At 47.5% G+C, this 27,028-nt stretch overlaps 1 protein-coding gene across 4 annotated transcripts; it reads left to right on the top strand.

The window, feature by feature from the left end:
• The first annotated feature begins 52 nt into the window (after positions 1 to 52).
• On the top strand, positions 53 to 26,923 carry SLC31A1 (solute carrier family 31 member 1). Of its 4 annotated transcripts, none has more exons than XM_082067556.1 (5): positions 53 to 107; positions 19,944 to 20,086; positions 22,048 to 22,120; positions 22,516 to 22,684; positions 23,336 to 26,923. In XM_082067556.1, the coding sequence occupies exons 2-5, from the start codon at positions 19,985 to 19,987 to the stop codon at positions 23,535 to 23,537; spliced, it is 546 nt and encodes a 181-aa protein (XP_081923682.1). In that variant the 5' UTR covers positions 53 to 107; positions 19,944 to 19,984; the 3' UTR covers positions 23,538 to 26,923. The 4 variants fall into 4 exon arrangements, with proteins under 4 accessions (XP_081923682.1, XP_081923684.1, XP_081923683.1 ...); XM_082067558.1 differs by lacking the exon at positions 53 to 107 and adding an exon at positions 155 to 496; XM_082067557.1 differs by lacking the exon at positions 53 to 107 and adding an exon at positions 518 to 875.
• Positions 26,924 to 27,028: the final 105 nt, after the last annotated feature.

Raw genomic sequence — 27,028 nt, 5'->3', positions numbered from 1 at the left:
GCGGAAGGGGAGCCGCGCGGGGGCGGGGCTTAGCGGGCACGGCGGAGGGGGCGGGGCTGGCGGCGCGGGGCTGGCAGGCGAAGCGGCGCTCTCGTGGCGGTCGCGCGGTGAGTGACGTGCCGGGTCCGGGTGGCCGCGCGCCCCCCCGTCCCCCCCCCCGCTTCCCGCCGCCTGAGGGACCCGCGGCCCCCGCTGCTCTGGGCGGGACGCGGGACTCGGGCCGGGCGGGGGCGGCCGGGGCACCGCGGGGATGCCTGAGGGAGCGGGGGCCTGTCCGTGGCCTGGGGGCGGCCGGCCGGGCTGCGGAGCCCGCTGAGACGCTGAAGGGCGTGGGAAGCGAGACCCCGGGGCTCCGCTCCCGGCGGGGCTGCCGGCCTGGCTCTGCGAGGGGAGCGGCTGTTCCCAAGGTGACAGCCGGGTCGCCGTGTCCCTGCCCTACCCGTGCGCTCGGGTGCCGCCTCAGGGCCGGAGCAGCCCCGTCTGGCTCCAGGGGCAGGTTGGATTTCGTTCCTCTGCTTGTGCGGCTTCGTGGCGACCCCGCGGCACCGGGCCGGGAAGGTTCGGACACACGGCTGCACATTGTGCTCCCGATTGCAGGTTCTCGTAGCTCTGAGTTACCCAGGGCGGACTGTCACTGTGTCATGCATTTTCTTTTAGCACTCAGAAGAGTTTCTTAGCTTTAAAAACGTCTGAGCTGGCCCTCGTTAAAGCAGTTTTCCACCTTTGCCTTGTAGCTTGAGAAATACACCTCTTTTATTTCCTGTGGAGCAGCTGGTATCTCCGGGTGCTTTGTGATACCTTGTCTTTGAATTCAGGACGTTAGAACCGGCTGGTGTTGAAATGCAGCAAAACTGAATGCAAGGGAGCGCAAAATGGTAATAAGGGCTGAATGATTTCCTGGCTTTGGATGTTTTCTGGCACTGATTGGAAATTTTTTTAGCACGTTGGAGTTTGAGAACAAAATTCCGAGGTCTGTGTTTGCGAGAATATGGGGGTTTGATTGCAATACAGCATGATTGGGGTACCGGTGATTTCACTTCTAAAGGGAAAAGGTGGAGCATTAAGTAGCTTTTCTGTTGTGCAATGTGTTATTTTTTTAGAATGACACCTGCAAAGGGTCAAAAGCCTTGTTTCTGTTTAAAAAACACACATAACAGTGCACACACACAATAGTTGTACAAGAATTTGATGTAAATTCCTAATGGGAGCAGATTGTCCCTGGCTCAGTACAGTGTGTGGACGTGAATGCGAAACAGGAGGTGTGGTTCCTGTGTCCCTTAGATGAAGAAATAAGTTGTTGCTTTTCCTCCTGTACTTCTGTCCGGTTGGCAGTCAAGATATATTTTTAAGCAGTGAAGACCTATGTGGTTACGTCCCAGTGTTGCGTTCAAATTTAGGGTTTTTTTTAGGTAGAGGTAATGCTATGTTCGTACAACCTTTTCCTTATTTTTACTACAAAGTTTAAATTGGAAACAAAAACTGAGCAGTCCTGATACAATCCAGGATTCCCGTCCCGTGAAGAACCTCTGAGCTGAGCACCCATCGTGCTTCCCGCTGACAAGTCTCAGCGTCAGTGAAGTGCCGGTACAAGTACGTACTGCAGTGCTATGGAAAGCATCACCTCTCAGCCACTTTGCATGTTTTTATTTAAGCTTTGTTTTTATTTAAGCTCTCTTCTGCATTTGAGTTTGCACTGAGCTTGCGGCTCCACAGGACTTCGCAGTTGCAGACCAATTTTTACTGTTTGTGCTCAAATTCTAAGCTTCGGAGTGCTTAATAGTGTGGCGTTTTGTGCAAAGGTGGATTCAGCTCTCTTCACAGGTATTTATTTAATTTACTTTTAATCTATTTGATCTTGACTTGCCTCTGCTTGAGCCTGAGGTAGATAAAGCTTTTGCAGTATTCTTCACAAGTAACAATATGTGATCTTACAGCGTAAGCTGGCATTCAGTCTAATGGTCCCAATTAATATAATTTATGATGTAATATTTCCTGAGACTTTCATCAAGCTTTGGATTATGCATTACTTTTTTTCCCACCCTTTATTAAAAAGGGGGCACTGGAAAGAATGTGTAAATATTGCCATTTAAATGCATGTTGGCTTCCTAACAGTGTGGATATGTTGGTGAAGCTCTGGCTGCCGTGCTGCATGGTACAAAATTAACGTGACTCTTTTTGCTACAAACACAAAAGTTTCTGCAGTGAGCAGGTTTGTTCTTCTCCTTCCCTCCCTCACAAACAAACAAAAAGTTTGAAAAGACTAAAACTAGCAGGAGTTGCAGCCTCCCACAAAACTTTGTATTGAGAACGGAGGATTTTTGTATGGCTGCTTTCTGCTGAGTGTTTGCTGCCTGTTGGAAGCTATATAGAGTTATTTTAATTTCATATCAGATTTCTAATCTAGAGCAGCCTTTTAACTAGGCTGAGCATTAGAATAATTTCTGCCAGTAGAGAGGAGGAATTAAATAAGCTTTCCAGGTCACGTTTGCATTTTTGCATTTTTGGTTTAAAGGTGTAGTCCCTGCCTCACACTCTGACTTGCAGTGCTACAAGGGCAAGGTTTGTGTTTTCTTTGTTTTAGCTTTTAATTGTTTTTTTCCTTTTTGGGAGAGAGGTCTGGGAGGATTCTTCTCTAACACTTTGCATTGTAACCTCACGTTTTGGATTAGTGAGACTGTCCCTGAACAAAACCTTAATGTTCGAGAAGGGAAGGTGTTGAGAATACTAATCTTTAGCAGTCTTTTGGTACAAATAGATGAGGAGATCTGCCATATTCACACTGTGAGTTTTGAGTCGGGGTCCTAAGAGCTTCCTTTCAGCTGGCTTGTTTTCCAGCCAGAGCAAAGACTTTTTGTTCTTTGGACTAAAACGTGATATTTTCTCCTTTTCCATTTTGCTTTCTGTGTTTGCTATAAGACCCCCGTACCCAGGAAGAAAATTTCATGGCTCTGTCTTCTCCACACGTGACCGAAGGTCGCCCTGAAGTTCGCAGTAATCTGCATCAGAATTGAGTGAAGCAAACTGCCAGCATCAACCTCTCCAGAGCTCTGCCAGGAAATCACTGGGAGTCTCAGCAGTGTTTTTTCTTGGAGAAGGATGAAAAAGGCTCAGTCTAGTTTATGTTGCTTTTCTCTGGGAAATCCAATCTTAGTTAATCTATTCCATTGCCTTTTGTTTCAATCTAACTTTCTGGAAATGTTCCCAATCAAGTCCCGGGGACTCGAGACCAATGATGTTTTTTTTTTTAGCTGAAATCTGCTAATGAGGAGAATAATGGGACTAGTTATTGTCAATAAATTAAATTCCTATTTTGCTGCACTACAAATTAACTTTCTAAAACCCTTCATTTGTTGGTCCTGGAAATAGTGTTCTGGTTTAGAAGCCAATCTAGAAGAACAGGGCTATACCAAAATACCCCCTTTTTATCCTTCACTGTTTCCACAGTCTTTGATATCACCTTCCCAACGCCTCATTTCTTCTCTCTGTCTCACCAGTCCTTATTTCCTATGGTCCTGTTGATTTCCAGTAGCCTGCGAGCACCTGCAATCGCCGATTAGAGCAATTGCTTGTGTGGAAAATAGTTTACAATTTACTTTTTTGCTCCTTCGCTCTGCACGTATATAATATTAGAAAATCCCACAGGCATTGTTGTACCGCAGATGCGAATGTCATTTATAATCTGTTTTAAAAGCTGTACATGCATTTAATCTGTTCACTTGAATGTTTACCTAAATTAATATAGCAGACCATGGTAGCTCTAGATCACAGGCCAAAATGTTGTAAGTGATTGGGCGTCTTCTCACTGGATGCATCGCACATCCTGATATCAAACCTGAGAAACTGGGACAGAACTAGGGAAAGAATACAGCTATTTTACCATGAAAGTAACAGCAAGCACACTGAGTTCTCTCCTGAGACTTCGTGAGAGCCCCGTCACTTCACCTTCTTTTCCCACACGTGCTCATTACTTATCAAGGATTCAAATCTTGTTCCTCTGATGAAGGTACGTGAGCTTGCACTATGAGCTTTGTGATATCTTTAGCTGGTCTTTTGGCTAACCTAGCTAGGAGAATGCTTGACAGTTGGCCTTTATTTTCTTTTTTAAAAACTTAATGCATCTCTTCCTGGTGGAAGGAGGGTGTATAGTAAATAGACTTTCAGGTGCTTTTTTCATGTTAGAGGAAATTTGATTGGAATTGGATTTGTCAGATTAAAAAGCACTTTCAGGCCACCTCCAAGATGCAGCGCACACTGAGTGTAGGAGCTGCAGCCTGTTCCTGTGTGAGCCTGCAAAGCCGCTGTTTGGAAGGTGTGTGGCTTCCTGAGATGTGAGTCCTCGGGACCTGACCTGCTCCTGGTTTGGTTTCTTTCAAATGATGAATATGCTCTGTGTGGATCCCAGAGCAGCTCCGCGTGGATCCCGGAGCAGCTCCGTGCCATCCCAGGCCCACCGTGTGCCTGGCTGTGGTGCAGCTTGCCAGCTCCCCGCGGCTCCTGGCTGGGTTCCTCCGCATTGTGTCTGGACGGAACGCACTGCGAGCCAGGGATCCGATTAATCAGTTAGCACCTAAGTTCACTTTTCCTGCTCCGAAAGGCGTTGTACTAAAGAGACTCGACACCGTGTTGTCACAGCTTGACTGCGTTTTCAAGCTTGCATCCTTTACTTGGGAAAGAAAAACACTAACAGACGTGGAGCAGGCTCAAAGCCGACGCTCCCAGCAGGCAGGTGATCCAGTTCATTCTCCCCCAGCCCTCAGGAAGCGACCGCAGCAGCCACTGTTGATCAGTGGGAGGGCAGTGAGGTACCTGTACCTTTCCGATATCGCACGTCAACCCTTGTACATCAAAGTGATAAGGGAAGTAGAAGCACAAGCTCCTGAGGAACACACCCAGCCCTGGAATACTGTGGGTTCAGAGTGCTGGTCTGGTTTTCTCAGTTGTATTTTTTTATGGTCCCCTTGTTTATCTAAGCTCCTGGTCTAATGGATTTGGCAAGAGACTGAGTCGTGATTTCATGGTTCTCTGCCAGGAGAGTTCTACACAAATCAAGTTACTATTGGCTTTGGTGCTCTTCATTGACTTGGGATAAGATGTTATCTCACAAGGACATATGGAACCTTAATGTTTAAAGTGGTGTCAGGTGAGACTGAAGGATGCTGGAGGAAAATGTTACTGGTACAGTCAAATTGAAGACTAAACAATCTAAAAGGAAGATAGTTGGGAGTTTTACAGCTGCCCTCATGTTCCTGCTACAGGTTTAGTTGAACTTGTTAAGCTATTTTTGTGTTGCTCTTTCACATAGAGCATAAACAGAGTAGCATCCTTGGCTATAAGATGTCCTGCTACATGGATAATAAAGCCTAATATGCTTTATTCCAGCTATTTTGCTTCTTTGGTAGGACATAGTAGTTTAAAAAACCTTTTGGCAGTAGCATGACTTTCCTTCATGTGCTGAATTCCTTAAGTAAAACCCTCCAGTACCTCACGATAGTAGGCTCATGTGTAGTTGGTCCCTTTTTGTGCAGCTCTAGCTTTTGTTCCTGCTTGGAACCACTGCCCTTACGATGACACTGGGCTTGCAGAGCACAGTACCTCTATACTTCCTGCACTTTTTCTCCTTTCTCACGGTTTTTTCTTCTATAGCAATTTCTGATGCAGCTTTCCCATCAGAGAGGTCAGAGAGCCAGCTACCCCAATGGGGTTTGTCTTGTACACATTGTGGAAGAATCTCTGCACAATTTATAATATATCTGCCTCATTATTTTTTACCATTCTGCCAGCTTCTAAAAACTGGCCTATAGCTGTGAAAATGTCACATTTCTTCATTATGGGGTAGATACTAAAGGAAACTCGACTTGCTTTGTTACAATATCCAAAAGCAAGCAGAACGCTAATTTCTCTGACAGAAATTAATGTTTGAAATCTTGTGAGGGAGACTCGGGAGTCACTTTTGCTATTATGTGGAGCTTTATGCGACCATTCCAATCCTTGGTCTGGTCCAAACATGACTGGCTTATCCCTTCGGTGGGCTACTTAGTCTGAGCAGTAAATATTTATCTTGCGTCAGATGAAATTTTTGGCTGTAACAACAGGGACTGACAGTGTTTTGTGAGGGAGCAGACTAGCAGAAATCCCTGCTGCTTCAGCCCTTCCCTCTGTTTTGTGCAGCTCAGAGAAACTGAATTCAAATATTTTCCACTGGCTGAATTGCAAGTAATGGGTCTGGTTTGAAATAGGCTGCAAGTCAGGCAATAAATAGGCTTAAAGTGGAGTAAAAGTGATCATAGCTAAATCCCAGCAGCGGTTAATGATTAGCCTTTGATATAGATAATGATGCGCGTTCTGCTTGTCAGCATTATCTGAAAGTTTAGAAACTTTGATCCGTCTCCGACGTGTTGGCTGTTGGGACAAGGCTGCTCTCCTGGAGATGGAAAACCTGTCTCTGGAATAGTGAGTACTCAGCTTTTTTTAGCTCTGAATCATTTCTGCTCTGGATTAACAGCTCCGTGGCGGTGCGAGGGTTTTGAAAAAGGCTGTGTTCAGAGCTTTTTCTCAGAACGGTTTATCGTCATTCATAACTACAATTAAAAACATGCTGATTGCTTTTTGTGGTAGCTTTCCATGCCCCAGACGTAGTCCTGTCAGAAGAGCGTCATGAGGCTGAGGCTCTTCCAAAGGCAGATTCTTTCTCAGAGCCTGGCTTGATTTGATTGTCCTTTCCTTCTTCTGGATATCGCGGGAGGTCTTATACCTCGCCGAGCTGACAGAGAGCGAAGGTAGGATTGTATTTTTGCATTTCCACTAGTGAAAATGTAGAGGTGCTCTGTTCTCTGCCTTAGGGCAATGAGTTTCTTCTCTGAATTCTTACAAGTATTTGCATTACTACCTGGAAACCTTACCCCCATCTTCCATACCATTGCTGTTATCCAAGATCATGGAAGGTGCCTCTGCTGATGTATATTATGATCTTATCCATCAGCCAAAACAGAGATTGACTTCCTGGGCTTAATTAAAAACACTGTGGAATGGATTTTGCTCATGGTGACCTATGTTCTACCTTGTATTTTGCTCAGAAACAGCTTCAGGCTTCTCAAAACAACAGGTGTTTTGAACAATTGAAGTACAAAAGAATTTGATTCTTGGCTGCAGTGGAACAAGCTTTTGTTTTGAGGGCCGTAGCTGGTGATGCAAAATTAAACGAACACGCATTCATTTCCCTTCTGCAAGCAGGGAAAATGTAAGTATTTTTCTAAAAGTCAGTCTTGCCAACTGTTGGGTGTTTACTGGAAAGCCTACGTTTAACAGGTGACCCTGACACGCCAGAGCTGGCAGTGCCAGCGTGTTCCATAGGAGCTGACATCAACGCGCGGCGATTGCGGCAATGCCCGGCGCAGCCTGGGCCGGGACAGCTCCGGGGAAGGTGAATGGTTGCGTGGCCTCCTTAAAATGCTGTGTCTGCACGTGGACACACGTCTAAGGAGTAACTGTAGACAAACAACTACTTCAATATGAAAAGAAAGGAGTGAAACGTGCTCCCGGGGTTGTTATTCAAAGAAGTTTTCATGGGTGGTGGGAGCTGGTGCACAATGAAGATGGTTCCCTGTGATGGGTGTGTGGCGATACTGGAGATGGCAATACTTACACAAATTGCTTGAACTGATATGTCTCGTGTCATGTGTGTGGAATGGATTCCTAAACCTTAATTAATGAGGAGTTCTGGAAGGTGGTTTTCTTCCAGAATTTGTACAAATGGGCTAAGTCTGGTTATGATGTGTGAGGGGGAAAATGATCTTGGTTTCTGCATGTGCAGGTTTGTGTTCATGGCTGGGGTGTTATCAGCTGATCCATTAGCTTAAAACCACCTTTGTTACCAGCACACTGCGGTGCCTCAGGCATTGCCCCAGTTCACTGCAGGGAAGATTTCTCTGCCAAAGGATTCACGGGGTGAAACGTTGAAGAACACGAGCTTTTTAGTGTGACTGCAGGACCTGCGTCTAGGTCCACACGTTACGGCCTCCAGAGCACGCAGCAGCTCCTCACCATCCCTGCAGGAACTGATGAGCCTGTGAGGTGTGTGCGTTATCATCACGCTCAGGGGTAATGGGAGCTGACTGAGCACCTGCTCCAGCTGAGCCTGCAGGAGCGGGGAAGCTGGACCAGGTGATCTCAGGAGATCTCCTAAACCTCCGTGGTTCTGTGGCTGAAAATCTGAACCGCAGGTCATCCTGTGGTGACTCCTGGGACAAGGGCAAGTCGGGTCAGATCTTGGAATCTTCTGTGAGTCTTCTGAATCATCTGTGTTGATGCATTTCAGGCTCCTTTTTATGAGATCTCTAATAAACCGATGCCATCCATTTTACTACCCTCAGCATTGGTTTTATCTGCATGAGACAGAGGTATTTATGAGGTTGCCAGATAGCAGCTGTAATCTCGCACCTGTATTAAAGCCCAGGTAAAGCACTTTTACGGCACATTGAGCCACATTGCATTTTTTATTAAACCCCTCCTTGCTTGCTTGGGAATGCACTTGCTGACTCTGGTTTCTTTTCGTGTCTCCTGAGGTTATTTTACAATCTTACAGGGTTTAAAGCTGGAAGGCACCATTTGAAATAAATCTGGTCAGAGCTGTTTGTAGTTTTTAGCCTGGTGTGTGTCCTTCCCACTTCAGCAAACCATGTAGCAGTGGTTTATCAGATCTTAACTTGCAAGTAGTACCTTGGCTTGCATCCCGACATGTCTGGCGTTCCTTATAGGTTGAATACTTCTGTGGGTGTCACAAACATCAATCTCCTTACCCTCTGGACAGAGACAGCTTTTTTGTGTGAGACGGGCTGGCTCCTTTTCATACATACCAGCGGTGCAGGTGGTGTGAACCTGCAGGAATTAGTGAGCACAGTGAAGAATCTTGTACACAAAAGTTCAGTTTTCCCTTCATTTTAAAAAAAGTCTGTAGGTAGAACAATACATGCTAGAAGCTCTTCTTCATTAGGGCATGTAAAATAGGAACACAAATGCTTCACTAGGTATGGGTTTTTGAAGGAAGCAGAAGGTGTCTAATCTTGCTGGATATATATATTGTGAGATACTGCTCCAAATGCTAATTTCTTTTTAGATGAAAAAAGATTTTGAAGAGTATCGCAAGGCTCAGGACTCTGTCCCTCTCGTTCCTCAGTGTATGGGGAGGCAGCTTTCTGGCTGTATGCATCACATCCATATGGATCACGTCTCCCTGGTCGCCGTTCCTGTGCTCGGTTGTGTAATGTCTCCGCACAAACTGCCACGGAGGATAAGGAAGTATCTATTTATTCAAGAAGTTATGTAATCTTGGAAAATACTAATCACATGGCACTTCTTTTCCGTCTCCTCTTCCCCACTGCTGTCCCGTTTCTCTCCACCGCTAAGGAGGGTCAGGCAGCTTCTGCGGCCGACAAGCGAGCGCTCAGCGGTTTTTAGCGAGGGGGTCCTGGGGTGATTTCTGGGTGAGCGTTGTGCGCGGTAAGCAGACGGTAAGCAGGCAGCATGTTCTTGCATCCCACCCAGCCTGCTGGGCCACTGGGATTTAAGCTGTTCTGCTTTATCTCTGTTTAAACACAGCCCCGTCCCTGGGGGAAGGGAAGGCCCTCAGGTTCCTCCTCCCTGAATGCTGGGAGGGTATTCTGTGAGTTCAGTATGTATTATGTGTTAATGTTTCGTACCCTTGATGATTTGGGGAAGATGAAGCTGCGATAAAGTGACATGTCAGACTGCGGTCCTGGGAGAATTGCTTCAGAAGTCTTTGATGTGCACGGGGAGTGCTGAGAGGTTCTTCTCTAGATGCCTCTCAGGAATTGCCTTTGATGAAAACTTGTTAGTACTAGCTCTGAATTCATGCTGATGGTGGCTATAAGGAATACTGGTGTCTGACGTGGTTTTGTAGGAGCCGTTTCACCCTGGATGTTTTATAAAGACATGGTAATGTAGCATCCTCTGTCAGTTGTGGCAGCTCCAAGGCCGTGCCTTTCCCTCCAGATGTGTGCCTGAGTCAGCTTCGGTGTGGCAGCTTCTCCGCTTTGGGAGCCGTGGGACTAGTGTTTGCTCTCCAGATCTTGGATGTTCTGAGGTGCTTCAGTTCTGCTGCTCTCCAGAAAAGTCTGTGCTGTTGGGTGTGAGGAAAGGGGGATGACTGTATCGTATCATCCATCCAGACAGAAAGGAGCACAATAAACAGTGCAGAGCAGATATAAGGTCTGAAAGTCTTGTGGCAGAAGAAATAGAGAAATGAAAACAAGGAGGGGGGAAAATACTGTGTGTGTACAGAGTGGAAGAAATTGTGCTCGTGATGGGCTTGAGCATGTCAAGTTGCTGCTTCAACCTTATTAATGTTTACAAATATGTAAAGGGTGAGTGTCAGGAGGATGGAGCCAGGCTCTTCTCAGTGATAACCAGCAGTAGGACAAGGGGTAATGGGTTCAAATTGGAACACAAGAGGTTCCATTTAAATTTGAGAAGAAACTTCTTCTCAGTGAGGGTAACAGAACACTGGCCCAGGCTGCCCAGGGAGGTTGTGGAGTCTCCTTCTGTGCAGACATTCCAACCCGCCTGGACACCTTCCTGTGTAACCTCATCTGGGTGTTCCTGCTCCATGGGGGGATTGCACTGGATGAGCTTTCCAGGGCCCTTCAACCCCTGACACTCTGGGATTCTGTGATTCTGAGTGCAGATGTCAGGTCTGTAGAGCTGATCTGCTCTGGCCTTGGCACTTGCAGGTCCGTGTTGTCTGTGCCTGGTGAGAGGAGCTGGCTGGGGGTTCGTGCTGTTCTGGTGGAGGTGATGTGAAAAAGGGGGAAGTTTTGTGATGCTCAGGGGTGAACAGGCAAACTTTGAACTATTGAAGAGATCCCAGTGCCTTTTGATTGGTATCACCCTTGTCACAGTTCGAGTTCACTGTCCGCTGGTGTAGCATCTCACCTTTGTGCATACTGACTCTGTGTATTGGCGTTTGTTAGCAGTAAAAAAACAAACCAATTTGCTGTTAACATGTCTGTTCCTGGCCTTGTGCTTCTGGTCAGCGGGTGGGCGGCTCTGGGCCAGGCGAGCTGCGCTTTGTTCCCTCAACTGCACTTTTGATTTGCTCAGCTTATAATCGTCTCTCCAACTGGGGTTGTCAAAGACAGACGGGGGTAGGATATGCTCAGATCCTTTGAAAGTGTCCCACTGGGGACTTCAGGTTAATTTGGGATTGATCAGGTTGAAAGCATTCATGTTTTATCAGGATGGTAGCAGGTTATTGCTGGTGCTTCAGTTCACATCATTTCTGATGTGGGTTTCTCCAAAACTTGTTTGCTCTGTCCTGCCTGGCCATTCTTCATGTGGATAAGAGCCCTGCACACATAGTTCACCAACCGTCGTTGGCTTCATGACAGCTTTCAGCATCTGTCCGTCACTCAAAACTAAGTCCCTGGGGCCACCCTGTGTGACAGGCGTGTGCTCAGCAGTGCTGCGGAACGGGAGCCCTGGGCTTGTTGTGCAAGTCTGTGCCTGGGGTGTTCGCAGGAGCTGCCAGCTCCAGTTCCCGTGTCATTCCTGCTATTGTGCCCTTCCCGCCGCTTTGTCAGGGGAAGGCCTGTGTTGGATTTGCAACGGCATGAAATGATCTAGTCAGATGTACCCGCTGCTGCATTCTGAGCCCGAAAGCCTACTGCACACCTCCAAAAACCTTTTCACGTGTAGCACTGTACAGGGAAAGCTAAGAAGCAGCTAGTTGCTGCGTTGCTGAAGAGATGGTGATATTGTCTCATGTCCTGCCAAGAGCGGGGCAGCCTGGAGAGCGTGTGGAGGTGAGGACCTCAAGATTTGGCCCAATGAATCAGTCTCTAAAATTGCTGTTCTTCTTTCAAGGGAAAACTCGATGTTCACTAGTCAGCCTGGGAGCGTGTCCAGGATTCTCTTGTAGGTGAGGGGAGTTTCTACTGGTTCCTGTGCTGATGTTGTCCCTGCTGCATCGCTGACCTAGAATTGGTGAGAAAAAGAGGCAAACCAAGGAGCGACGTGTTGTTTCTGTCACCTCTTGATAAAGGTCGATGTGGTCATTGTGGAAGTGATCTTACCTGCTCTACTGAGGCAAGGATTGAGATGTGGCAGCACAAGCAGAGAAACTATTAGCATAAGAATAGAACAGAATAGAATTAGAATAGAATACTTACATTGGAAGGGCCCTACAACAATCGTCTAGTCTAACTGCCAGGTGGATGGAGGGGGGACCCTTGGTGAGACGGTAGCGAGTCACTCCTGGATCTCAATGTGAAGCTTTGTGTGCGTTCCAGGTGCTTGAACCTGGGCTGTACATGTCAGACGCCTCCCACAGAAATGAGGTTCCAGCCAGGAAGACGTTGGCAAGGACTCCTCAGTTTTGCCAGGTTTCTCAGGAGCGTCCTTCACTTACTCCTGTAGTTTCATTGTCGCTGAGCAAAAAGCTTGGCTGGAGAGGACTCCGCTTGTTGCTCAGCCTGCCTACCTCACTGTTATTTTCTCCATCCGTACAAATCTCTTGTCAGCATTTCTCAGCCCGTCCTCCGATGTTCTCAGTCTCTCAGTCTGAGGTTTTCTGCTCTGCAGGATTGTTTTCTGCTGCCTTTTGCTTCATTTTGCCTGTTAGTAACGACACGGGCTGGCGTGATGCTCCGCTTCATGAAGTTCAGTGCATTGTCCTGTAGAGAACAGCCTGTCCTTCGTTATTGTGTTGTTGTTGTTCAAAGATTTAGAGATTTCCTGCGGAGTCTGCAGAAGCTGGAAGATTAGGAACGACCGTCCGCTTCTAGGGAAGCAGATCAAGCAGGGTCTCTAACAGTGGGTGACCAGACAAGTTTGCTATGAAAATAAACTCCATCAAAGGGACACGATTGTGGCCGTGCTGAGAGGAAGAGCTCCGGCCCCTCTGGTAACAGGGACTGAGCTCAGGGAAGGTGACCAGCTTTGCCTTCGGTGTGTAGCTGAGCGTTGCTTTGGTTCAGAGCAAAGGACAGGACCTTCAGGGTTGAACCAGCCTTCAATACTTCCTCAACTTCTTTTAATCTTCATTTTAATTAAAAGTTGATTGATGTATATAACTGCACCGAGCTGCCAGATCATGATGCGCAGCTCCAGGAAGCCTGTGGAGCCAGCAATCCACAGCCTGAAATTGGACCCATTTTCTTTGTTATTATTATTTTTGTTCTGTGTTCGTGAGTGCTGTGCGATAGTCACGTGGGGGGTGCAGCCTGGCTCCTGGGGACAGAGCAGCCCTATAATGAGAGGGACAAATGTGTGTTGGTACAAGTCTGGAACATGGGAAAGAAACACAAAGATTTAGTAAGAATGAAATAAGCAGACAGCGGCAGCCAGGAGCCCTGAAGGACAGAGCTTTGCAGCTCAGATAAGTGTGAGAAGACAGAATAATGACTCCACTTGGTGAAGATCTGGTCTCCACATGCTGCCAGCCTGGCTGTGCCTCTGTCTGACATCCCTGCTGGCTGATTCCCTCTCCGCGTGTCTGTCTGCCCGGACATCGTCCCCTTTTGAAGCCGGACACAGAGCAGCCCTGCTCAGCTCTTTTCTTGCCCATCATTCTCTACTCTCTGGCATCTCAAGCTGCACATCCCCCAGAGTACCTGTCTTCTTCCTTCAAGAGCCTCTACAACCCACCTGTGTAAATAGCTCAGCCGTGTCCCTTCTGCTCACAGGCGGAGAGGAGGTTGTACCCACTGTCACACTGTGTGTTTTTCTGCTTGACTCCGCTGATCTGCTTTGAGTCGATTTGCAAGCTTCTCTGGTCACGGACAAAACCCAGGAAATACAAACTAATGCAGCCTGACAACCCTCAAAGTGCACCAGAGCTCCTCTCCTGAGCTGCCCCTTCTCCTTCTGGCTCTTTATCTGAGCTCCTTTTAGTGTGTTGAGCTTTTAGGAAGCCTTAAACTTCTGGTAAAGGCTTTTGGTTGGGACTCTGAGGTGGTGACGCAGTACCAGGCCAAGCCAGACAGTTCTGGGACCTTGCAAACATCCCTTAAATTCTTAATATAGCACTAAGAGCTCTTTCTTCGGAGTTGCGCAAGGGAAAAACAGAGGTGTGCTGGGCACAGCGCAGTGTCTGAGTTCAGCCCTGGGGCTGCTGAGGCTGCTCGAGGGAGCTCCGAGGGGGATTTTGACATTGGAGAACAACAGTGTATCTGTAAAACACGTTATATTGCATTACTGAAGAATGATCTATTTGTTCCCCGTATCTTTAAAATGTGTCTATATAGCTTGACCCTGGGAGGGCTCTGGCTGCTGTTGCTGGTTACTCCTAGAGATGAGCAGGTAGATGAGCCGTCCCTGGGCTGTGTCTTTGGGCAGCTCTGGAGCTGAGCCTGGCATCCCGGAGGAGCCGCCCCAAGTCCATGCGTTTGGAAAGGAAGTGGTTAAAGTTGTCCAGTTTGCCAGGAAACTGAAGAAACCAGCAGCAGTGCTTAGGTCTCATGATGAGTAGCTCAGCCCGGTGAGCGGCCGCAGCTCCAGGCAGGAACAGAGCTGCAGTGTCTGCAGGCGCCCAGCTCCCCCTCCCACTGCACTTTTTTAAAAAAGAAAAGGCTTGGGCTTGAGACCACAAGCTCAGAGCCAGCGGAGCTCACAGTCTGCCAGCTGGACTGCTGTAAGTAGAGCACTGATCCCTTTTGGTTGCCTGTTGCATTAATTACGTATTTTATATGTAGCATTCCTTTGTGTCACGCAAGACTCAGACATAGCTGATGTGCAAGCCTTTCCAACTTGCTCTTTTAAATCTTTTTCCCTTGGATTTCTCTCTGGAGCTTTCACTTGAATTCTTAGTAAATCTTACCAGATCTTTTTCACTTCTTCAGGACAAGAGAGGGACCTGTTCTTGCTGCCCAGAGTGCTGGTGGAGGGACCCTGGGTAAGGATCGCTCCAGCTGTGCGAGACAGAAATGTGGAGCAGGATCCATCCCCGTGGAACTAATGTAAAGGAGACTGAAGAGGTGTTTTGTAAAGCTCTGGTCCTTTTGGGCAGAGCCAGTGAAATTAATTTCATTTCTTGTTTTTTCAGAACTGGCATGGGAAAGGTGAGGCACCGTTTTGAAAGGAAGAGTTTTCTGCTCTAATGGGCATTGATTTAGGGTTCCGTTGTTGATCCTGTTAGATTTTGGATTTGGGAAGAGGCTTCATTCCTTTTGAGTGTGACTATGAAGCTGTGTTTGCACACGGTGTTTCAGACCGAGCTGATTTGTAAAGTACTTTCTGGGAGCTTGGCAGATCCTTCCCATAGCCCGTCGTGTTTCTGCATTTCTCCCCTGGGTGTCTGGCAGGCTGTTTGCCACAGCAAAAAACGTGATTTGCTGTGGAGTGGCAGGATTCTGGATTAACGGGAGAAGCAGTAGGTTGGGAAACTGCTGGAGGTTTTGGCAAGCGTGGCTGAGACCTGCTTGAGAAAGCAGCTTTCCCTTGTTTCTGTCGTTCGCTGGCATGAGATACCTGTTCTTCCTCCACTTCTCCGTGCCCTGGCTGCCTTGTGTGCGTGAGATGAGGCAGCACTGGTTGAACATTGGTGGAGGGTGTAAGTGCTAACAGTGAACCTGAGCTAACAGTTTGTTGTTGTCAGATCCCGCTCCTGGCTGCGTCTCCTTGACGCCAGTTGGTTTGCTGACCTGCCAAGGTGGCACTGCAGGGACAGAACCTCTGAGCAGAGCCTGCGGCGTGCTGGCCCGGCCCCGCTCCAGCATGACGGCTTGAAGGGAGAGCATCCTGTGCGCGGCGCTGAGTCCTGCTGGCTTCCTTAGGAATTGGAGGGGTCGTGGAGTGGGGGCTGTGGAGACAGCCAGTGGGGACTGGGGTGACAGCAAACAGAGGGGGAGGGAGGGAGGGAGGAAGAAAAAAGGAAGAAAGGAAGGAAAGAAGAAAAAAGGAAGAAAGGAAGGAAGAAAAAAGGAAGAAAGGAGGAAAGGAAGGAAGGAAAGAAGAAAAAAGGAAGAAAGGAAGGAAGGAAGAAAAAAGGAAGAAAGGAGGAAAGGAAGGAAGGAAAGAAAAAGAAGGAAGGAAGAAAAAAGGAGGAAAGGAAGGAAGGAAAGAAAAAAGGAAGAAAGGAAGGAAGGAAGAAAAAAGGAAGAAAGGAGGAAAGGAAGGAAGGAAAGAAGAAAAAAGGAAGGAAGGAAAGAAGAAAAAAGGAAGGAAGGAAAGAAGAAAAAAGGAAGAAAGGAAGGAAGAAAGGAGGACAGAAGGAAGGAAATGAAGAGAGAAGGAAAGGAAGAGAGAAAGAAAGAAGGAAAGAAAGAGAGAAAGAAAAGAAAGAAAGGAAGAAAGAAAAAGAAAAGCCCTGGGGAGAGTTTCCTCATTCGTCTCTCCTCCCCACCCTGTTTGTTTTCTTACACCGTAGTCTGTCACAGAGTACAAAAAATCCCGGGGTTGTGCTCAGGAATCCACTCCAGTGCCTCCTGTGCAAACCTGTGGAGCGGGCAGCAGTCGAGAGGTCAGGTCACCCATTCAGACAAAAATACCTGCTGCTGAAGTGCAGGGTTTGTACAAGGCTAAACCTAAATTCTTTAAAGAATTTGCGATAATAGAAGCTTGTGTGTGTGGATTTTTTCCGCCAGGTATAGAGTCTGACTTGTTGAGAACAGTGCCCTTCTTTTTGCAGTATGCACAGCTGCGGGCCAGTCAGCTTGTCTCTGCAAAAAAAAAGAGTCTGCAAAAGCAAACCAAAGATTTGCTGCTTGAAATATTAAGGTTCCGCAGCCACTAACCTGCTGCTGCCCCAGATTCTGTTTTTTACCCGAAGGCACAGGTAGAGGCCTCCAAAGTTGTAACTGATTGTTCTGGGCTGTTCCACTGGAAGTGATTTATTTTTAAACAGAAGTTCCTCCATGTGTTGTTACCTTTAGCAACACAAAAAGCTGAAATTGCTCGCTATTGGTTATTTTGTCTTGTGCTACTTAATTTCCCATCCTTTTCAGGATCTCAGAAACGTCTTTCGGCGCTGGGTAGCGGCAGCAGGGGTCGGATTTGGCGTTGGAGCGCTGGTGTGACAGGGTCCTACACGTGGGAGCACCAAATGTGCTCTTCATAACCTGTACCGAACCTCTACCAAACCCAACCATTAGTGAATACTTGACCTTGTTTGCTCATACACTGTAAATATCTAGAGAACACATGGGTTGTTTGTCCCTTTCTGCAGACCAGTGATGGTGAATTACCGAGAAGATGGACACAAGGGAGTTTTTGAGCCGGTGAACAGCCAGGGCTTCTGTGGAGCGTATCGGAACCTGCACTTTGACAGGAGCATGAGATCCTAAAATGAATGAATCATGGCACTGGGCAGTAGTCGCTCGGGAGAATGTTGCATCCAAAGCAAAGGCAATGGGTCAGTCAGCTGAAAGAAGAAGAGGGAGGAGACGAGGTTTTGGTTTTGGTGGGGGAGAGGAGCGGTTCTCCCCTCACGTCTTTCCTCTTGCAGCACATCTCTTTGATCCCGGGGTGCAAAGCTCTCCGGCTGTTCTTCCTTCCCCGCTGCAAAGGATGATTTGAAGTTTGTGTGTCTTGGCAGAGGATTCTTTTCCCGAGTGTTTTTATTTTAAGACTTCAGTTCTAGGGCTTGAACTTTTAATCTCTGAAACAGTATAATCTTAAAAGCACATGAAAGTCCTGCTGTTGGTTCTGCAGGTGCCCTCTGGCAATGCTTTTCCGTGTCAGGGGAGCTGCTCCTTGCATTAGTCTCTTCTTCACCCTCAACATTTTTCTGAGCTGTTTTTCTGGTCTTAATTTTTAAGCACAGTTTGGGGACAGGGTGAGCTAAATAACAGTAGGAGAAATATGGACAGGGAGTATGAACTGCTTTTAGCCGGTGCCGTTACAAGTTAATTTTCCAGGGGGGTTACTGTGAAGTTGTTTAATGCAAAAAGTGGCTACGAACTTCACCTGCACGGAGATGCAGAAAATACCTTTGCTGTGTGCAGCTGACTTGGGTGCACACAGGTGCGTACTTGCATTGATTAACTCCGGTGTTTGCAAGGAGCGTTAATTCCTTCTCCTGAGTTCCTGCCCAGCACCACTGACTTGCTTTCCTCCTTATCATCCCAAATCTTTAACTTCTCTCACTGCTCTTTTTAAATTGACCTCCGAAGCCTTTTGAGATCACCCCTGTCACTGATACTGTCACTGACAAAGGCTGCGTGTCCGGGGCCACCGGCGATTCCTGCACAGCTGTGACAGAAGGCCACTGTCACAAACCGAACCAGCTCCAGCATCACCTGGCTGCCATTTGGGGTTTTGTTTGTACTATTTCAGGTTGGAAAGCTCTTCTAGAGTTTCAGTTCCCCTCTCCAATCTAAATATACTCCTGCCTATCTCTTCAAACACCAAATTGTCTTTTAGCTTAAAAAACTTTTGTCCAAGTTGTAAACACTCCTGATGATTTATCTGGAAGGACGTACGTCTCTTCTCTTTTTAAAAAAATAATTTAATTGGATAAGTGTCTGTACTTTGTTTTTTATTTCATTTGGTTTTGAGTGCCAGACTAGACTGAGAGGTTACACAGTATTCCAGGCAGGGTCTAGTACAGCAGTGTTGGTACTTACTTATCTTTCATAGAATAATAGAATCATTTTGGTTGGAAAAGACCTTTCGGATCATCGACTCCAACCATAACCCACTCCGGCACTGCCCCATGTCCTGAGAACCTCATCTCCGTCTGTCCAGCCCTCCAGGGATGGTGACTCCAGCACTGCCCTGGGCAGCCTGTTCCAATGCCCCACAGCCCTTTGGGGAAGAAATTGTTCCCCAGACCCAACCTCAACCTCCCCTGGTGCAACTTGAGGCCGTTTCCTCTGCTCCTGGTGCTTGTTCCTGGGGAGCAGAGCCCGACCCCCCCTGGCTCCAAGCTCCTTTCAGGCAGTTCAGAGATCAGAAGGTCTCCCCTCAGCTCCTGTTCTCCAGCTGAACCCCCCAGGTCCCTCAGCCGCTCCCATCACACTTGTGCTCCAGCCCCTCACCAGCTCCGTTCCCTTCTCTCAGCTCGCTCCAGCACCTCAAGGCCTTTCTTGTCGCAAGGGACTTGGTCTGTCCCAGGGTTGCCTTTGCCTGGCTCCATCATGCTGACAGATGCTCTTGCTTCAGAACTGTCTGGTGTTCCCAAGTTGTTCTTTCTCCTGTTGCTGTTTCTACCGGATAACCTTTCATTTCACACCAGAAGTTGTCCCCGGTTCCATCCCGAGTTCTGCTGGCTGCAGAGCACAGAAGCCATGGCCACATGGGGTATATTTTTATTTTTAATGAGCGTATCCAGACATACCTGATTTGCAGTAACCAGATTAGGCATTTCGACCGGCAACCTTTTGAGTGTTTCTCATTGTGTGTAATGTGATTAGAGGGGAAGATGTGACAATGTAAAGCTCATGGAAATGAAATGGGATTGCCTGGGGCTATTGCAGACCTTTGCCTGGTGATACGTTTTGTACCACCTAACATAATTTCTTCATTAAACATGTTCCCAATAAAATGCATAACTGTCAATTAGGAGAAATACTGTAATCTGAATCCTTTAGTATATGCAATTTAAAATGGGGCTTGAGATACTTTTGTCATGACGGTGATTGAGAAGAGACTTGGTTTATTTCCTCTTAGAGATAAGAAATGTTCCTTTATGCTGAGCACTTGTCCCCATGTGCTGTGGCAATCGGATTAGGCTGCCTTTCTGGCGAGAATGTTTAGGATGGTGCGGCAATACGATGATGTAAAGCTCAGGGACACAGCTCCTTTAAACTGTCCCGCTCGCTTTGCTGCGCGTTCTCTGGTGTCGGAGCGCGGGACTGTGAGGGCGCTGCAGGAGTTTATCCAGAAGCAGTTCTCAGTGGCTTAGAGTATTTTCTCTTGCAGTAGCAGCAGGGGAACTATCTCCTGTTTAAAATAGTGCTGCTGTTTATTTTGTTTTTCATTTATTTTTTCAGGGTCTCTTCTACGTGCCTTTTTGAATATCTCTGTTGCAAAGATGTCTCACCACGGGAACGGCTCCATGTCGCCAACCACGCATCCTCCCGAACATCACCACTCAACGGCAGCCCCGGGATCTGGTCACGACATGATGATGATGGTAAGTGGAAAAGTCATCATTAACGAGAGAGATTCGCCTTGTCTGTGGTTCAGAGTACTTGTCATCTTGAAGAACATGGTCTTGAGGACTGGAAATTAAACTTAGCTTTGGAAGGCAGGAATCAATCCAGTTAAAACACAGACCCTGGCTCTTCTGAAATGAGTGGCATGAGGTGATGCGTGACACTAAATGTATTTCAGAGCTGGAGATCCTTTGCAAAATGGTATTTCCTTGCAGAAACCTTCCTGGCAGCCAGGCTGGTATCTGCTCTCCAGCCAGCTAAAGGCAGAAATGAAAAGTAAGCATTTTACTGCAAGAAATGGAGATGGCCAGAGTTCTCCAGGCTGTTAGTGTTAGAAAGACCCTTAATGAACACTGAGAGGGTTGCACAGTAGTGGGATGGATTGTGCTGACCTGCAGGGACCAACCTCTGAGCCCTTTCCCTCCTGAACTTTAAGTACATGCTTGATTTGGGGACCACGGTGCTACCAGGGCTCTTTGCCACAGTGTTAGGGCCGTGTTGGTCCGGTTTCCTGCTGCTCCAGCTAACTCAGATTTAAACAAGTTCAGACTTGTGCATGTTGGCATCACCGGCGCTTTGCAGAGATCCTGGCCAGAGTTGCCATGGAGATGACCGTAGGATCTGTGTTTGTGTGTAGCCAATTCTAGGGAATTTCTTTTCAGCTTTTTCTCCCTTTTCTCAATACTTTTGAGTGAGTTTCAGGTTATTAAAACATGGCTCTTCATGGTTGAATTTTGAAAGGAGAGGAGAGAGTGTGCATTTCAGTTGAAAAGGAGCAGATTTTGCAAGGCTTCAGTTAAAGTTTCCTGCCAGCACTATGCCCCAAGGAAGGAATTGAGAATCGCTGCTTCTACTTATGTTGCGAACAGTGTCAGAGCAAGAGGGGACTAGAACAGCCCTTCCCCTTTGTGAACGTAGCTCAGTAGTGCTGGTGGAACCTGCAGTCCAGCATTGTCACCGATGTCCTTGTGAAGCTCTTCATACAATCTAACAGCTCAGTGTTGGCATTCTCTGATCCGTTAATTTCCATATAAATGCTGTTTCTTTACAAGTGACAAGTGCTCTTACCGTCAATGGACAGCTTAAAGGACGCTGCCTTACCCTGGAACTGGTTATAAATTGCACAGGATTTGGAATTAGCATTGCACTGTCAGGGAAGGAAGTAAATAGGTACATTTTAATATGTGCATATTCCCATTCCTCGCTTGCACCAAGTAACAGGCTCTGTTTCAGCTGTGGTTTATGGAACTAGGCTATAACGCTCTTTGGTTTGTGTGGTTTTTGTTTGGAATGTAAGAATGTTAAATTTAATAAAGAAATGGAAGCACTGTCTAAAAGATATTTTATAGTAATTTCTGCTCTGGGGCTAATGAACGTCTGCTGATTCTTAGGGATGCTGAAATTAATCATAATCCTGATCTTTAGCAAATAACTGTAATTAAGCAAAGTGCAGAGTTCAAAGAGAAGTTCCTCTAGCTCGGTGAGCACTTTCCGTGTGAAACCGCGTACGCAGCTGTGCTCAAGACACGCTGAGCTGCGCCTTGTTCAGCTGGGGGGGAAGATGATGTGAACCCCAACGGGCCGGGGATCACTGACATCTCTTCCCACTGCGTTTCCTGTGTAGGTTCAGGAGCGCTTATTTTCACCCAGGGGAAGCTGTGGTCCTGCTTATATGGAATAGTCCTTCTTGTACCTGAATTTAGGCTTCTGTTTCCCATAGGAAAGAGCTGCCCAGCCAAACAGGAACCCAGAGCAGCTTTAGCCATGTCTCGTGTGTGTGTTACACTAGATTTACTGAAGAGTTTCTTCGAGTCTATCTAGTGACCAGCTGAAATGATCCAAATGTCGCAGTACAAAAGCCTTTGCTAACTCTTGCTGTGAGCTCCCTCTCGTGATGAGCTATTTGGGCTCATCTTGGTGTTCTTTGTGTTTTGGGCAGGCTATGACCTTCCACTTCAGCTATGAGAATGTGCCATTGCTGTTTTCTGGACTTAAAATCAATTCTCCTGGAGGTTAGTAAAACTGTCTTGTCCAGTCCAAATAAAACATTTGAAATTGATGAATATTTCAGGAATAACCTTGCTATTTATGCCAGACATATGCAGGCATGCTGCGTTGAGTCTCTTTCAAATGGCATCTGTGGGGTGAAAGAAAAAGGGAGATGTTTGTATAATTCGAGAATTTGACTGGTCGTATTAACAAAAGTGATGGATGGTTTCAGTTCATGGGTGAAATTCCAATTAGTGTGGGTGAAAATCACATTTACCATCTGTACATGTGCGCGCACAGCCCGGCCACAGCCTGCGCGGTGTGAGGCGGTTGTTGAATTACACTGTGTCTCTTCTGACGTGTTTTGAAGCAAACGTCTTTTGCCGCACAGATACAATGATGTTTCCTCTTTTGTCAGAAATGGCTGGTGCTTTTGTGGCCGTCTTCTTCCTGGCCATGTTTTATGAAGGCCTTAAAATCGCCCGAGAGTGTCTGCTCCGGAAATCCCAAGTCAGCATCCGCTACAACTCCATGCCAGTGCCGGGTCCCAATGGCACGATCTTGATGGAGACGCACAAAACCGTTGGGTAAGAATTTTGCTTCATTCTAAGACAAATTTCTTCAGCAGGTGACAAAGGCAAAAACAGAGACAGAAAAGACTTTATGCAGGCAATACTACTCTCTGCAAAGTGCATTGGCTCCAGATGGGGACACTGCTTGATGCTGGAGGACACTGTGCTTGAGTCACTTGGCCGCTGCGTAGGATGGGGGACAAAAGGAAGAAAGCAGCAAGGAGTCAGATAAACTTTTTGTTTCTTCGCTAGAGCAGAAACAAACACATATGGGGAGTTCTCAGGAACAGAATTTGGGTGTTACAGCCAGCAAACCTGATAGAAAATATTTAGGATCCTTCTGTTGACAGGTAGTCAAAGCCTCTACTCAGAAAAGCAGCCATTCTGTGTTTGAATGTGGGGTAAAACACACTTGTAGAGTCTGCTGCTCAGCTGAAAGCTTTGTCCTCCAGCGAGTACCACGCTTGCTTGGTTATCGGTCAGCTCAGTGGGGAAAAGCCCAGTTCCAAGTGACAGCCGCGTGCAGAATCCTGTGCCCAGCCTGCTGGGTTATCCTCTGCTGTTTCACGCCCACCTTGGCATCCTGGCAGCCCAAGAGCTGAGTTTTCTCTTTGGAAATGTGCATTTTCCCGCCTGCTGACCGTTCTGTGGGTTTTGTGTTCTCAGACAGCAGATGCTGAGCTTCCCTCACCTCCTGCAGACCGTGCTGCACGTCATCCAGGTCGTGGTCAGTTACTTCCTCATGCTCATCTTCATGACGTACAACGGGTACCTCTGCATAGCGGTGGCCGCAGGGGCAGGGACGGGCTATTTCTTCTTCAGCTGGAAAAAGGCCGTTGTGGTGGATATCACGGAGCACTGCCATTAACACCAGCGCTGCCCAGGAGCCTCTCCACCCCGCTGCTCTCTCGAGGCGCAGCCGTCACCAGGACTGGATCATTCCTTAGCGGAAAGAGAAACAATAGAAAGAAAATCAGCTGGAGTTCACAAGTTCCTCGCTGGGCTGCAGGGATGGGAGTGGCTGGGGACGCTGCTCCCCTTGCTGCGGGCTGGCAGCAGTGTTGGCTCCCCAGGCTCCCGTCGTGGCCGTTCTTGGCTAGGATTTGCTTTATTCTTAGATTATGCCGTGATTGAAATTAGTTGGCTGACAGAAATGTAGAAATTATTCTTTTATGAAACGAAACATTTTATTTTTAAATTGTAAATGCTCATCTCTGAGGGTTTTATGAACTGTAGGTAAAGAGCAAAGTTGCCAACAGAGCCTACGTGTGCGAATGGCTATTTGAATTTCCATTATTTTTTCAATATGTACATAATGCCGGGGAAGGGATCTCCTGGCATTGTGGCTTTTGGGGCCAATGACGCCTTCTGTTGCAGAAGGACTCAGCCTCTGAGGAAGACTTGGTGCTGCACATCAGACACGCTCAGGTGTGTCCTGGCAAGGAAATTAGTGTGTGACCCATGTGCTTCGGGGAGTCCAGATGAAGCTGTCCCCAAGCCCATGAATCTGTCCCAAGCCCATCAGAGTACTGTGAGTGTTGTTAATCCTCTGGTGTATCCAGCAGCTTTTCTCAGCTTCAAGTGATAACATTTGGGTTTGGCTGCTTTCACTTCCCAATCATGGAAATACACAGAGCAGATGCAGGACAATTGGGTATTTACAGGGCAAAAAGACTTTAAATAAACCATTGAACCCGAATTTATGTCACGTTGAATCGCACCTGGACGGATCTAGAGCTAGAATTTGATTTGCTACAACTAGTTCTATAAATGAGGCAAGTACTAACTAATGACTTCGCGACACTGAAGGCCGAAATGTCTGAAGAGGGTGTTCCATGGTTGAGATGAAGTAAAACAACCATGTTCCTGTAAAGGAGAGACTTGGGGAAGAGAAGGAAGAGCAGATTAGACTACAGCAGCCTTTGGTCTCAGGTGGAATTTGGAGTAGCTTGGGCTGATTAAAAAGTATTCCTAACCCAGGTGCCTCCTCTTTGTCCTGATAGTCTTGCTGTGACCTTGTTAACTCAGAGGTGCGAGGGTGATTGGTACCAGAGGTGGACAAGTGGTGTAGAACAAACACCTTCCCATTCCGTGCTGTCAGCTCTGCACGTTTCACAGGGAGAACAGGCTGTGAGATGGGGACAACCAGCGTCCTGCGCGTGTGATGCCCAGAACGTGCTTAGTTTTCTAGGGTTTAGCAATTCTGCTTCTTGTTGTAGGGAAGGCTGTGCAGAGCGCAGTGCAAAGCTGCAGTCTTCGTTCTGCCTGGGATGCCCCGTTTGTGCCAGCGACTGGCTGAAAGGGAACACGGTGGGGTTTTCCAAAGGGCTCTGAAAAGCAGCTCAGACTGGGACTGACGTGTGGGATGTGCCGTGAGAACAGGGAATCCTTTCGAGATTAAAGTATCTGGGCACATGCAGCAGCATTTTTTTTCTCCGAAGATGCTACCTGGATCTGGAATTGCACCACATAAAGCTGCCCATCCTAGGCTGATGCCAGGTATTTATCTGGACATCTTGTTTTCTTTGGGCAGGGCAAATACAGAATAAAAGGAGACAAAGCAGGCTTGGGTATCTAAAGAGTTTCTATCGGTAGCAAATTTGCATCTGGGTGAAAGAAGCGAAGGTTTTTTCATGGAGAACAGCCAGCTCCTGATGAGGGAGAGGAAGAGCTCTTCCCCAGTCTGATCTCTGGAGGGAGGGATGTCTGACCGGCTGCAGAAGGACAGACTGATACCCTCTCTCTGCATCTGTTGTGAAGGTAAAATCTGTGCCCTCTGTGCAATGGTGCCTCTCTGAGAGCAGATAACAGACCCTTCCGACCCCTGTGTGAGAGCGGTGAGGAAATGTTGGTGTTTTTCAGAGAAAATTGAAGCAGTTAAGCGCTGGAGATGGTTGGTTGTGTTTTGAAAGCTTCCACTGCAGGGGCTCAATTGCTGACAGAGTTCAGAGCCCCCATTGCAGACACCGCTCTGATCGGTCTCTTCAACGAGTCAGAGGTGTTGCCGTTCTGGGATGTCTGGTTATAGGGTATGGACACGAGTGGCTTTGCGTGGTGACACTAGTTACTTTACAGACCTCTTGCTGTGTCTTCCTCTGAAATAGAACCTCTGCTCGGGCTGATCTTGCTGTTCCTTTGTAGCCACTTTTCTTGTATTGAAGTGACCAGACTTGAATTCTTGGATTGAAGTGCTCAGAGATGGATGACTTGACAATCAGGCTTTTATGATATAAATCCGGTTCTCATGTTAGTTTTTCTGCCTTGTTCTGTGTGTAGCATCTGTGCCCTTGAGATGGTTCCCTGAGGAAGAACGGCTCTGCCTTCAAAGGCTTCTCCTGCCCGCGCTCACACAGGAGGGCACGGAGCTTCCTCCAGCGTGACGCTGACCTGGCACTTGTCACCTGGGGAGCAGAGGTCCCCAAGTATCTCCCATGCACCTCAGTGACCTTCCAAAGCCTGTCAGGGTGACGGGTTGAGCACTGGGGAGCAGCCCGGTTAGAACTGGGAGCCCAGGCTGGGCGCTGGGGAGATCTGAGGGAAAGATAGTTAAGGACACAGCATGGAGGGCTGTGACCTCTGAGCTGAGTGACACAGCGAGGCACAGCTGACAAGGGGATGTGTCCTGGCCGTGTCTTGGCTTTTCAGCTTCTTTTGCTTCAGCGGTGACAATCCAGAGAAGCCACCAGCCTCCCATGGTCCACCCGATGCCACCGGTTGCCACGTTCCTGGCCCAGGTTGCTGTTCGCTTTGCCAGAGTCTCAGCAAAACCTGCGCTCCCTCCTGCCGACGGCTTCTGGGGCAGTGCTGCCTTCCTGCTGGCCGGGTTTAAACTTCTCATAACACTAAACCCGCATTGTGGTGCCTGGGGGGAGGCGAGGGCTGCAAGGGTTTTGAGACTTGAGTACATTAAATTCCTATGTCAACACACGTGTAGCATGCTTGGAATGTGACGTCCTGTGTCTGTACTCTGACGTTTATTCTCCACGCGCTGTGCCTCGGGATTATCATCTTGGAAGAAGTGCACAAAGCATCCGGGCTGCGTTCAGCTGTTGTTGTTTTCCTTTGAGTGCCTTTTCAGTTCATCTGGAGCCAGTCCCACCAAATCCAGCAGGATTTCTAGTTTTGTTTACAGTGGACTTGTCATTTTGGTTTTTACTCTTGCTCTTTGTGGAGGTAACTTGTCTGATATTACTGTGAATATCAAAGAATCTCCTGTATATAATTAGCCAATAAACTCGATTGGATTTTACTGTGGTGGGTGTGTTTTCGAAACAATCCTCAGTGCAGAGACTGCAGCTGCAGGGCAGGCTGTGGAGGTGATGAAACAGATCCTGCTAAAAGCTGCGCTGAGGCCCATGG

Source organism: Streptopelia decaocto, assembly GCF_964273445.1.
Source record: "Streptopelia decaocto genome assembly, chromosome: 17".
NCBI classification, from domain to species: Eukaryota; Metazoa; Chordata; class Aves; order Columbiformes; family Columbidae; genus Streptopelia; species Streptopelia decaocto.
Note: the sequence above shows the minus strand (reverse complement) of the source record. Positions and strands in the feature narration are given on the sequence as shown.

Bases quoted from the DNA above. Each gene is read 5' to 3' on its own strand.
- SLC31A1 (XM_082067556.1), top strand. From the start codon at position 19,985: ATGTCTCACCACGGGAACGGCTCCATGTCGCCAACCACGCATCCTCCC. The intron at 20,087-22,047 runs GTAAGTGGAAAA...TGTTTTGGGCAG, and splicing joins GTCACGACATGATGATGATG to GCTATGACCTTCCACTTCAG. The intron at 22,685-23,335 runs GTAAGAATTTTG...TTGTGTTCTCAG, and splicing joins GAGACGCACAAAACCGTTGG to ACAGCAGATGCTGAGCTTCC.